This window comes from Myotis brandtii, unplaced genomic scaffold, assembly GCF_000412655.1.
Source record: "Myotis brandtii unplaced genomic scaffold, ASM41265v1 scaffold1347, whole genome shotgun sequence".
Classification (NCBI taxonomy): domain Eukaryota; kingdom Metazoa; phylum Chordata; class Mammalia; order Chiroptera; family Vespertilionidae; genus Myotis; species Myotis brandtii.
In genome coordinates this window covers 610,208-622,721 of record NW_005354788.1, presented here as the reverse complement: position 1 = coordinate 622,721, position 12,514 = coordinate 610,208, and the positions used below count along the sequence as shown (strand labels likewise).

The following is a 12,514-nucleotide window of genomic DNA, read 5'->3' as shown; positions in this document are numbered from 1 at the left end:
AGGGTACAGTCTTTTTTTTTTTTAGTTTTATTCATTTCAAACGGGCCGTATCCGGCCCGCGGGCCGTAGTTTGCCCACGGCTGCTCTATCCACTGAGCCAAACCAGTCAGGGCAAGAAATTTAATTTTTTAAAAAGCCAGGTTAGAAGTCAAGTTAGTGTTTACATACTAATTTAAAAATTCATGGGAACTGCCCTGGCCGGTTTGGTTCAGTGGATACAGCATTGGCCTGGGGACTGAAAGGTCCTGGGTTCGATTATGGTCAGGGGCACATGCCCGGGTTGCAGGCTCGATCCCCAGTAGGGGGTATGGGGGAGGCAGCCGATCAATGATTCTCTCTCATCATTGATGTTTTTATCTCTCCCTCTCCCTTCCTCTCTGAAATCAATAAAAATACATATATATATATTTTTAAAAAACCATGGGAACTGAGATGAGACTAGAGAAATCTTACAAAATGCTAGTCCAGAATAATAATTTATAGCCAACTGATTTTTGGAAGACCTTTGGAGCAAAATTTGAAGATAAGTTTCAGACCTCTATAATCAAACATTTATTTTTCAAAACTTTGCAAACACTAATACATACCTAGAAAAAATAGAGCAAATAAAATTATAAAAATCAGAAAAACGAAGCATGGACAAAGGCACAGTTCACTTTTTTTAAAAAAAATCAAAACCTCCCCCCTTAGGTCATTAACACCAACACTGCACACTCCCCTGCAGCCCCCACCTGCCCAGTCCTCGCGTCCCCCTCCCCGTCCAGCACTGTCAGGAGAACGCACAGGGAGAACTCCTTACCAACGCCCCGACAACAGTAACCCATCTCCACAGCTTCCTTTTCTGACTCCAATAGAAATCTCTCTGCCATGCACCTTCATGAATCCCACTAAAGTATTTTTTTCCTATTTTCTAGGTTTGGGTTAAAAGGCAACCTAACCCAAGCTGTGCCCAGCAGCTGTTCTGGACCTGTAACAGGGACAAGAGTGTTGTTTATGGTGCGGAACTAGACAAGGCATCAGTGCCATCAGCAAAGCTGTTGGACACACTCAGGCTCTGAGACCAACGTCTGTCTATCCTCCTCTGCGCAATCTGACCACCTTTGGAGCAGCACTAAGGTGCTCAAAAAAAGGTCACATTCCCCTCCTGTCTGGTCACTTCCTGTTCCCACAGCATCTTCTACTACTACCACTACAATGCTTAGCTACTTCAACACTTAGTTCAACAGACTTCTGTAGAAATCTAAGCTTCTTAATAACATTTAAATAGGACAATGTACTGTGAATTTTAAACAACTGACCTATCAATCAATCAGCTTTTGAAGAGCAGCCCATTTCATGTACCAGGAGCAAAATAAATAGGCTTTGGCAGCTATGGAACATCTCACATACTGGCCAGTCATCTGCCCATTTTTAGCATTTTTATGATTTTAAACTTCCTAGTGTTTTCTCCCCAGCTCGCCTTGGCCCTGCTTCGAAGAGACTGAAATAAAACTGGCAGCATGATTTATGTTTGGTTTGGTCTTTCCATTGCTTTGTCGATGACCATTTATTTCCAGCAGGTACCATTATGCCACTATGATCAAACAGTGCTTCCTTTCCCCTCTGGCCCTCAGGAACAAGACTCCAGCTGCGAGACCAAGGATTCTGATCCTCCAGTTATGGCCAGGTGCCTTCATAACGTATCAGCTCACTTTCGTGATAGGCCTCATTCTATTCACAATGCGTTTAAATTTACCAAGTGACGCACTGCTTTGTTTTTCTAGAAGGGATCACATCCACTCATCTCCGTGACCATGCTGTGTCCAGTCACCCAGTGTCTCCCCCTTCACACACCAGGCAGAAGGCATGCAAAGACTCTGAAGTCATTGGCTCTGCCCTTAAGCGGCTTACAACCAAGGTGAGGAGCTAAGTGGAGCAAAAGATTGGGAGAGGAAGTCAAACAGAAGTGAGCCGAAAATCAGTGTCTACACTTATGCACCAGATGCACTATTCTCAACGTCCCTGCCATGAACTTCCCATCGCTGGATGGGATCTATTTCCCTCGTTACAACTCCCGATCCTAGTTCAGCATGACACTTGAATGTGTCAACCACAGATAAGCCACTGCCACAAATATCACTGTGGCTTCATTGCTGAGCTGAAGAGAGACCATAACCCTATTAAAAACAAAAAACAAGGTAAGCGTTGCTTTCAACAGCAGTTCAGGACATACCTGCTCTTCCTATCAGCTTAACTAGTAAGGGACTCATCAGGAACAGGCAGGTGAGAAGAAAACACGCCCCTCCACTGAGGGGGTCTAGAACAGAGCCGGTTTCCCAGAGGACAGAGCCAGACAAGCCGCCCCACAGACACCGAGTTACAACCGGCCCCTCGGTGCTGGGACCAAGGATTCGCTACCTGCGTTTCAGGAAATGGACCTTCATCACACATGATCCTGCTGTGTTGCCAGTTATTTCCTTGTGATAAATATTTCACATGAGGCTTTTGGTTCAAAGGTGAAAATACTGTGACCACCAGTAAAACAAAGCCTAACACATGAGAAAAATCTCTTGCAGACACAAGTTTACAAAACTCTTTGTTTCCTGTTCAGCTCTCAGACCCACCAGGGGGTTAAGGCTCCCCGCTACCCCCAGAGACAGAGGGGGTAAGTGACCATTCCCACTAAAACATAGGGCTCAAGGGCGGGAGATGCCTGAACCACCCACCCACGGTCTTCTCTGATGGCCTTCAGGGGGGTTGTTTAACTTCAAGGAGCTCAATCATCTACACTAGTAGACCCTGTGTGAGAGCTCACTGCCTTTATTCATAACTCGGCTAACAGACATCCATCTTGTGATTCTAGCCAGGCGCTTAGGGACAAGTCCTCCGTAGTCAGAGATGGCTGCGCTATGTTGTGGGCCCAACAACAAAGAGTTCTCACTGAGTTCAGTGCACACCATGGGGCTGACGCCACCCTCACTGGTGGCCCGTCCTCACAGGACCCTCTCCATGCTTCACTGAGGGGGGCCCAGTGTGCGCTGGCTCCAAAGTTCCCACCTGGAGTGGTTCACTGGCCACAGCCATCACACGGCCACACGGGGCATCAGAGGGCACAAGGAATTACCGCTCACCTTAAAGGGCTGGAGATACTTGGTGAGCAGCACAGAGGACTACATCCATCTTTTCTCAGGTCTTAAGTCCCAAAGCATCCAATAGATTCAATAAAACATTTCTAAAATAATAAATAAGATTCCAAAGCTTTTCATCCTTCTCTGTAGGTTTTTCCTTCTTTCCCTGTAATTTTTTACTCCCCTTTACAAAACCTCTAAGCTTTAACACTTTTCTGAAAACATTCAGCATAAAATCTGCCATATCAAAGCAGAATGAAACCTCGTTTATCAGTTTCCACTGAGGAATGAGGTGTTCTCTAGAGGAGCCAGAGAATAATATAACTCGAAACACACATCTAATTTAATTATTTTTATGGAAGTCTCATAAATATATTACCTATTCTACTTTCTTAAACAAAATAAACCATAAATACTTTAACCTCGTGACCTGCCCTGTAGGTGCCTTCCTTACCAGGAGGTGACTTTTAAAGAACTCGCAAGTAAAATGTGTGGTTTCCTGGTCTCAGCAGCTCCGATTCTCGTTCAGCTTCCCAGCTCTGTTCACACTTGGGGTTCTCCACCGGGCCCCACTCCTAGATTCAAATTGACTTAGTCTCTGGTTGGCCTCAAGCAGCAAAGGTTTTCAAAGCCCCCCAGTGAGTCTGAAATGCCAGGAGGAGGAGAACCACTGCCCTGCCTCTCAGCAAGGGGCCTCCATTCTCGGTGACCGCGCTGGAGCAGCGGGGCCATGTCCAAACTCCCAGGCTAAGCTCACCGCCTCAAAGTCCAACCAGGCTCCGAGACGGAGCCCGTGTCTCACAGAGGCCCCAGTGCCCAGGGTGAGCCACAGTTACCTGATGATCCTGGCCACCTGGATACCTGCAGGGATGAGATTACCGTCCCGAGGCTGCGAAGCCTCAGGTTCTCCTGAGGGCCATGGATGATGAGGGGTGACTTGTGAGGGGATGATGAGGGGATAGCCTGTTGGGCCTCAAGTACTGAGGGCCTGGTGACTGAAAACTGTTGTTAGTGGAAACTATGGAGCTAAGAACCCCGCCTTGGGGCTGATTTCAGGGCTACCCTCTTCTGCCTGCAGATCCTCTTCCAACCTTGTTGTTACTGAACAGACAGGGAGACACAGAGAGACGGGGGCAGGAGATGGGGGGCACCAGGCAGCCCTCAGTGCTGCAGGGACACACCCAGGAGCTCTAGGCATAGCAGGGCCTGCAGGCGAAAATCGGGAAAGTGCTCATGTGATAATTTTCTAACCTTTGCTAAGGGCCACCCTCTGCAGGATGTACAAAGAGTTGTGCAAAATAAGGATGATGAGCACACCCAGGGCCCCAAACATCTTCCGTTAGGAGACAGCATCAGGACAACCTAAAACTGCTCCTAAGCCTCTGACACCTCCCATGTTTCACCTCACTCTGCCTCTGAAAGGAGTCACTTTGGGGTTCAAGATGACCACCACTGCACCTCCTTGTGCATGTCCAGCACTTCACCGGACACTCAGAGAGCCTCGCCGTGCTCAGGTCAGTCTTAGGTGCTAAGACCCAGGTAAGAGAAGAAGAACAAGACCTAGAAGCAGCTCTGCTGAAGCTGGGCTTGGTGCTCTCTGTGTCCTCATCTGACTGCCCACATCAAGTCAAGGGAGTTAAAAATCCTCAAACACAACCTGACATGCACATATTTAAATCACCTTCTTTCTGATGCACTGAGGTGACCTGCAAACATGTGGCCACCAGTGCACAGCGCAGCTGGCACTCAGGCATGCTGACCAACCACAGTCTTGTCTCATGATGGTGCCAAGCAGAACACATTCTCAGATTCTCAGCCTGTGGGATGCCATGGAGGAGGCACCAAGGAACCCACCAAGAAAGCATGTTCTGTCCACCCCGAAGGGCGGAGCTGGTGAGAACCATCCCCTGCCTTTTCACCCCGCACCTCTAGATGGTTAAGGATGTGGATGCCATGACCTCCCTGGTATCTTCTGGAACAAAAGTCCTTGGATTCCGTGACAGAGATCATTTGTGCATGTACTCAGAAACAATATCACAGCAATGCCTGGATTAGCCAAAATTCATTCCACAAGGCAGCATACCTACCATCCGGGTCTTTAAAGGTCAAGGTGATGAATTTGCTGGCCACCATGAACATGAAAATCACCCAAAAGCATGCAGCCAACAGAAGCCACTGGTGGTGCATGTTGTCAAACGTCAGCCATTCAGTGATTCTTCCTGGAAAACAAGCGGAGTGCTCCTGCTGCTTACAAATACATCAATTAAACAAATGATCAGAAAAACAATAGGGGATTCCAGTTGATAGCATCAGTACAAATATTTTTTAAAAACCTTTTATTGATACCATGGGTATTTTGACTTAGTCTTTAACTTAACATTTTATTTTGAATTAATAATAACTTCTCGATTTGGTAATTAAGTCAAAGGTAAAACACCTGGATGGAAAGGAGCCACTTCTCTCTGCTTTGGAACTTGTGATAAAATGTTACTTTCCCAGGTTTGCCTCTTGTCTGCTTTCTGGATCGGACTAACATCTAAATGTTTCCAATCTCCTGTGCCATCTGCAGGAGGCTGTGCATAGCGTCATGCAGAATAAGGAAGGTGAGCACTCGCACGGCCACAATCATCTGCGAGGCAGCCCTCGTCAGGCCAACCTAAAACTGCTCCCACACCCCCAACATCTCCCCTGTGCCTTGCCTCACCCTGCCTCTGAAGAGTCGATTTGGGGTTCAAGATGACCACCACTGCACCTCTTTGCAGGTACCTAGCACTTCATGCATCAAAATGTTTCTCTTACCCTGGAAGCAGGTGGGCAAGAGGAGTCCTGCCCAGGGCTAGACCTGCCCATACTGGGCAATCACAAGCAGGCTGCTTAGAACCCTGACTTCCTGACGAGATGTAGCCACACTTAGAGAATCTGTACACAGAATCTGTACACAGGAGAAATGAACATCAAAACTTCTCTGTCTCCATTCACTTGCCTGCAAGGGCCAGTGCAGAAACAGGGGGGTGGGTGTTTTTCATGCTTTCGTTCCCCAGGAGGAATGCAGGTCACACAAGTCCCACTCTGCTGCAGGAGACAGATAAAGAACCAGGAAGTCAAGTCAGCTCTCAGCAAGAGAGACAAACATGCATGTTTCATTTCACCTTTAACACAGCACTTCTTCAAGCCAAACCAAACCCTTTAAAGGGGCCATGCTGGCTGGGCTGGTTTCTGTGGGGAGAATTGGTCCTCTCAGCATGTGTTGATGGCAAACAGCTTCAGAGAGCTTCTAAACACTACATGGGACAGAGCTCGGGGTGGACCCAGGGGATCAACTCTCCTCCTTATCTCAAAAATGTTTACGTCCTAGACTCTCACTGGGACCAGGCATGTGAAACCCAAAAGTCCCCCACCATGTGGTTACCCAGCCTACACCTCACTCCCTGCAGCGGGGAATTCACCACCTAATGTGCAGCCTTTCGCAGGTGGCTTGTGCATCACCTTCTGTCCTCCTCAGCTGCCCATACATTAGGCCCAGTGTGCTTCCTGAGGCCCCCAAGCAGGGGAACAAATTAAACAGATTAAGCAAAAACACAAGACACCCAGTTAAGTCTGAATTTCAGAGGAACAACAAATAAACTTTTTAGTATCAATATATCTCAAATAGTGCATGGGATATACTTACACTAAAAGAAGCTATTTGCTCTCTCTGAATTTCAAACTTAACCGGGTGTCCTGTATTTTATTGGGCAACACTACCCAACAAAGGGAATGCCACTCCCTCTCCACCTGCTTGAAGCCAGCTGGCCTTTCCAAGCCGAGTCCCCTTTCTCCTCTGCCATCATCTTTTGAGACAGCACTGCACAAGCCAGAGAGACCTGGCTGGGCCCACCACTCACTGGCTCTGCGACTTAGCAAGTGACAGCCTCTCTGAGCTTGGCTTCCCATCTCTGAGACCAGGCCTTCCTTCCAGGGTGGTCATGGGATTAAGTGTACCCACCTGGTTTGGAGCAGACCCCCTACAAACGGGAACTGGCCAACACCTCAGCGCCCTGCGACTTTCTGATTTAATCAGTATACCCTTCTAAGGGTGGTGGTGGGAAACTGTTGTGACAGGCTGCTCTGCCCCAACATGAAAGGGAAGGCCAGACTCAACCCAGGCGACTCAAGCTACTAGCCCTTCCTTCTAAAGACAAGTGAGGCACAGACTGTGCCCAGAGGCGCAGGGTACCGCACTCCTGAGTCCACTAAGCTTGTCCTTCCAAGACAGTGACACTCAGTAAAGTCCATCCCCATCGGCGGATGCCCCACCGAGAAACCCCAGCTGTAGCCTTTTCTAACAGAGGCAACGAGGATAGTGTGGACTGGGGAGTGAGTACAGAGAAAGGAGATAGGAATTCAGCAGGTGGCATGCAACCTAAGCAGAGAGGCATCTGCTCCTGTGCATGGTTCTCAGGACGATTTAGAGGCGGAGGAAGAGGGCCGATGCTGAATGGCCTGGAGCTTGCAGTCCACGCTTTGCTAAGTGCCGCAGCCAGTGAACACAGACGAGGGAACCCTTCACATATGCACACACACTTCCACTGCACAGCAGGGATCACAAAGACCTCTTCACTGCCCACTCTCAGCTTCTTGCTCTGAGACCCTGTGTACCTTCTGGGTCTCAGGCCCTCGCACCAACCCAGCATCAGGCCCACCCCCAGGAGGTTTTCACGGTTTAACTTTCCAATGGGAACTAGGTTTTTGAAGGGGTCTAATTTGAGTCCACCCAACAAGCTCACCTCTAAATCAAAGCAGGGAGATCATGAGAATAAAGAACACATCTGCTCTCCAGGAAGCCCAGTGGCTTAGGGGTAGCATTTTCCATCTGGCAAGTTGTAATGTGAGATCCTGAAGCCATGCCTGCCTTCCCAAGTCTTGGGTTTTCATTTAAAGTCAGGAGCACCTTGCTTCTCCCACCCAGGCCTGGGGCAGGGACAGGATTTGGTCTACTCTCTTCTTCCCTGAGCTGGGTGGCTGGGGATTAGTCAACGATTAGCTCTCTGGGCCCCATTTCCCATCTATAAGGATAAAATAGCCACCTGCGTACTTTCCAGTGTGCTGTGAGACAGAATCTGCCTCCTCTAAACTTGTATCACCTGTCCAGCCGGCATGGCTCAGTGGTTGAGCATTGACCCATGAACTAGGAGGTCATGGTTCAAATCCCGGTCCGGGCACATGCCAGGTTGTGGGCTCGATCCCTAGTAGGGGGTATGCAGGAGGCAGCCAATCAATGATTCTCCCTCATCATTGATGTTTCTATCTCTCTTCCTCTCTCAGAAATCAATTTAAAGAAAAACATATTTAAAACAAAGGCTATAGTAAGAGACAAAGAAAGACACTAAATAACGATAAAGGGTGCAATCCACAAAAGGATATAATCCTTGTAATCATGTATGCTCCCAACATAGCAGCACCTAAATTTTAAAAGCAAATTTTGATGGATGTAAAGGGACAGACTGACAGTAATACAATCATAGTAGGGGACTTTTATACCCTATTGACATCAATGGATAGATCTTCCAGACAGGAAATCAACAAGGGAAGTGTGGCCTTAAATGGCACACTAGACCAGATGGATTTAACTGACATCTTCAGAGCATTTCATCCCCAAGCAGGAGAATATACATTCTTTCCAAGTGCACACAGAATATTTGCTAGGACAGACCACATGTTAAGAGACAAAACGAGTGTCAATAAATTTAAGAATTCTGAAATTATATCAAGCATATTTTCTGACCATAATAGTTTGAAACTAGAAATCAACCACAGAAAAAAAAAACTGAAAAAGACATGGAGGCTAAATAACATGGAACTAAACAATGAATGGGTTAACAATGAGATCAAAGAAGAAATCAAAAGATATCTTGGGCCCTGGCCGGCATGGCTCAGTGGTTAAAGCGTCAGCCTGCAGACCAAAGGTCACAGGTTTGATTCCCTGGGTTGCAGGTTTGATCCCCGGCCCTAGTTAAGGCATGTGCAGAAGGCAACCAATTGATGTGTCTTACTTACCTTTCTCTCTCTGTCTCTCTCCCTTTCTTTTTTCTTCTCTCCCTTCTACTCTAAAAAGTCAATGAAAAAATAGCCTTGGGTGAGGATTAACAAACAACAAAAATCAATGGAGCCCTGACCGGTTTGGCTGAGTGGATAGAGCATCAGCCTGTGGACTGAAGGGTTCCAGGTTCGATTCCGGTCAAGGGCATGTACCTTGGTTGCGGGCACTTCCCCAGTAGGGAGTGTTCAGGAGGCAGCTGATCGATGTTTCTCTCTCATTGATGTTTCTAGCTCTCTATCCCTCTCCCTTCCTCTCTGTAAAAAAATCAATAAAATATATATTTTTAAAAATCAATAGAAAAAATATCCTCAGGTGAAGATTAGCAAATTACAACAAAAAAGATACCTTGAAACAAATGAAAATGAGGACACAACAACCCAAAATATGAGACACATCAAAAGCAATTCTAAGAGGGAACTCCATAACATTTTAGGCCTACTTCAAGAAACAAGAAAAATCTCTAATAAACAATCTAACTTCACACTTAAAAGAACTGGGAAAAAACAACAAACGAAACCCAAAATGAGTAGAAGGAAGGAAATAATAAAGATCAGAGCAAAAAAAAACAAAATAGTCTTAAAAAATAATACAAAAGATCAATAAAACCAAGAGCCAGTTCTCTGAAAAGATAAACAAGACTGACAAACCTTTACCCAGACTCACCAAGAAAAAAAGATAGAGGACCCAAATAAATAAAATCAGAAATGAAAGAGGAGAATTAACTACTGACTCCAAAGAAATACATCTATATGTCAATAAATTGGACAATCTGGAAGAAATGGATAAATTCCTAGAAAGATACAATCTTCCTAAACTGAATCAGGAAGAATCAGAAAATCTGAATAGATAAATCACAACTAGTAAAACTGAAGCAGTAATAAAAATAAATAGATTAAAAAAAAAACAACACCAACAAATAAAAGTCCTGGATTGGATGGCTTTACAGATAAATTTTATCAAACATTCAAAAAAGAACTAATACCTATCTTTCTCAAACTATTCTAAAAAAGTCAAGAAGCGGAAAGACTCCCAAGCTCATTTTATAAGCCAGTTTATCCTAATTCCAAAACCAGATAAAGACACTATAAAGAAAGAAAATTTTAGGCCAATATCCCTAATAAACATTAGATGCTAAAATCCTCAACAAAATATTAGCAAACCAGATCCAGAAATATATTAAGAAGGTCATACACCATGACCAAGTGGGATTTATTCTGAGGATGAAAGGTTGGTATAATATCTACAAATCAATAAGTATGATACATCATATAAACAAAAGAAAGATAAAAATCACATGATTATATCAACACATGCAGGAAAGCGCTGGATAGAATCCATCATTCACTTATGATCAAAACTCTCAGGAGAGTGGGAATAGAGGAAACATACCTCAATGTAATAAAGACCATATATGACAAACCCACAGCAACATCATTCTCAATGGGCAAAAACTAAGTGTTTTCCTTAGGATCTGGAACAAGACAGGGATGTTGGCTTCCATCACTCTTATTCAACATAGTACTGGAAGTCCCAGCAACAGCAATCAGACAAGAATAAATAAAAGGCATTCAAACTGGAAAGGAAAAAGTAAAACTGTTATTATTTGCTGATAACATGATACTTTATGTAGAGAACCCTAAAGATTCAACCAAAAATCTTCTAGAATTGACATATGAATTCAGTAAAGTAACAGGATACAAAATAAATACCCAGAAATCAGTTACATTTGTATATACCAATAATGAACTATCAGAAATGGAAACTAAGAAAACAAACCCATTTGCAATTGCCTCAAAAAAAATAAAATACCCAGGAATACATTTAGCCAATTTAAAAGACCTGTTCTCAGAAAATTTTAAGACACTGAAGAAAGAAACTGAAGAAGATACAAGTAAGTAGAAGCATATACCATGTTCATGGACAGGAAGAATTAATGCCATTAAAATGTCCACACTACCCAAGATTCAATGCAATTATAATCAAGATACCAATAGCGTATTTCACAGAACTAAAACAAATACTCCAAAATTTTATATGAACCACAAATGACCCTGAATAGCCACAGCAATCTTGAGAAAGAACAAAGTTGGAGGAATCATGCTATCTGATATTAAACTATAGTATAAGGCCATAGTAATCAAAACAGAATAGTACTGGCATAAAAACAGACATATAAACCTATTGAACAGAATAGAGAGTCCAGAAATAAACTAACATCTTTATAGTCAATATTTACAAAAGAGGCAAAAACATACAATGAGGTAAAGATGGACTATTCAATAAATGGTGTTGGAAAAATTGGACAGATATTTGCAAAAAAACCCCACAAAACAAAACAAAACAAAACAAACAACTAGAACACCTCCTTACACCATACACAAGAATACACTCAAAATGGATTAGAGATTTAAATGTTGGACCCAAAGACATAATAATCCTAGAAGAAAACATAGGCAGTAAAATCTTGGACATTTCTCATAGCAATATTTTTCTGATATATTGCCTTGGGCAAGGGAAACAAAAGAAAAAATAAACAAATGGGACTACATCAAACTAAAAAGTTTTTGCACAGCAAAGGAAACCATCAATAAAATGAAAAGACAACCCACTGAATGGGAGAACATATTCATAGACACAGTTACATATTAATAAATTTGGCTTAATATCCAAAATTTATAAGGAAGTTATAAAATTCAACATCAAAATAACAAATAATCCAATTAAGAAATGAGTAAAGGACCTGAATAGACATTTCTCCAAAGAGGACATACAAATGGCCAATACACATTAAAGGATGCTTGAAGTCACTAATCATTAGAGAAATGCAAATTAAAACCACAATGAGATATCACCTCACACCTGTCAGAATGGCTATCATCAATGAATCAACAAACAAGTGTTGGTGAGGATGTGGGAAAAAGGGAACCCTAATGCACTGTTGGTGGGAATGCAGATTGGTGCAACCACTGTCGAAAGCCGTATGGAGTTATCTCAAAAATTAAAAATAGAACTGTCTTATGATCCAGCAATTCCTCTACTGGGAATATATCCAAAGAAACCCAAAACGCTACTTTGAAAGAACAGATGCACCCATATGTTTTTTGCAGCGTTATTTACAACTAGAGGCCCAGTGCATGAAATTCATGCACGGGTAGGGTCCCTAGGCCTGGCCAGCGATCAGGGCCGATCAGGGCCTTCCGGCTGCCGGCTGGGGCCTTCCTTCATTCCGCACCACCCCCTGGTGGTCAGCGCATGTCATAGCGAGTGATCAAACTCCCAGTCTCCCAGTCAAACTCCCATGGGGACAATTTACATATTAGCCATATAT

At 44.2% G+C, this 12,514-nt stretch overlaps 1 protein-coding gene across 7 annotated transcripts in view; it reads right to left on the bottom strand.

Annotated features, from left to right (window-relative positions):
• Positions 1-12,514, bottom strand: part of CHST10 (carbohydrate sulfotransferase 10) — a 36,971-nt gene that overhangs the window by 14,183 nt on the left and 10,274 nt on the right. For 3 of the 7 annotated variants that reach the window (XM_005860472.2, XM_005860474.2, XM_005860471.2), the window contains exons 3-4: positions 6,091-6,179; positions 5,195-5,326 (exon numbers count right to left, since the gene is read on the bottom strand). In XM_005860472.2, the coding sequence (XP_005860534.1) occupies positions 5,195-5,326; positions 6,091-6,133 (175 nt within the window). In that variant the 5' untranslated portion in view covers positions 6,134-6,179. Of the gene's footprint in view, positions 1-5,190; positions 5,352-6,090; positions 6,180-12,514 lie in introns of those variants that run through there. The other 4 variants (XM_005860475.2, XM_014534971.1, XM_005860476.2 and 1 more) reach the window with 4 other exon arrangements.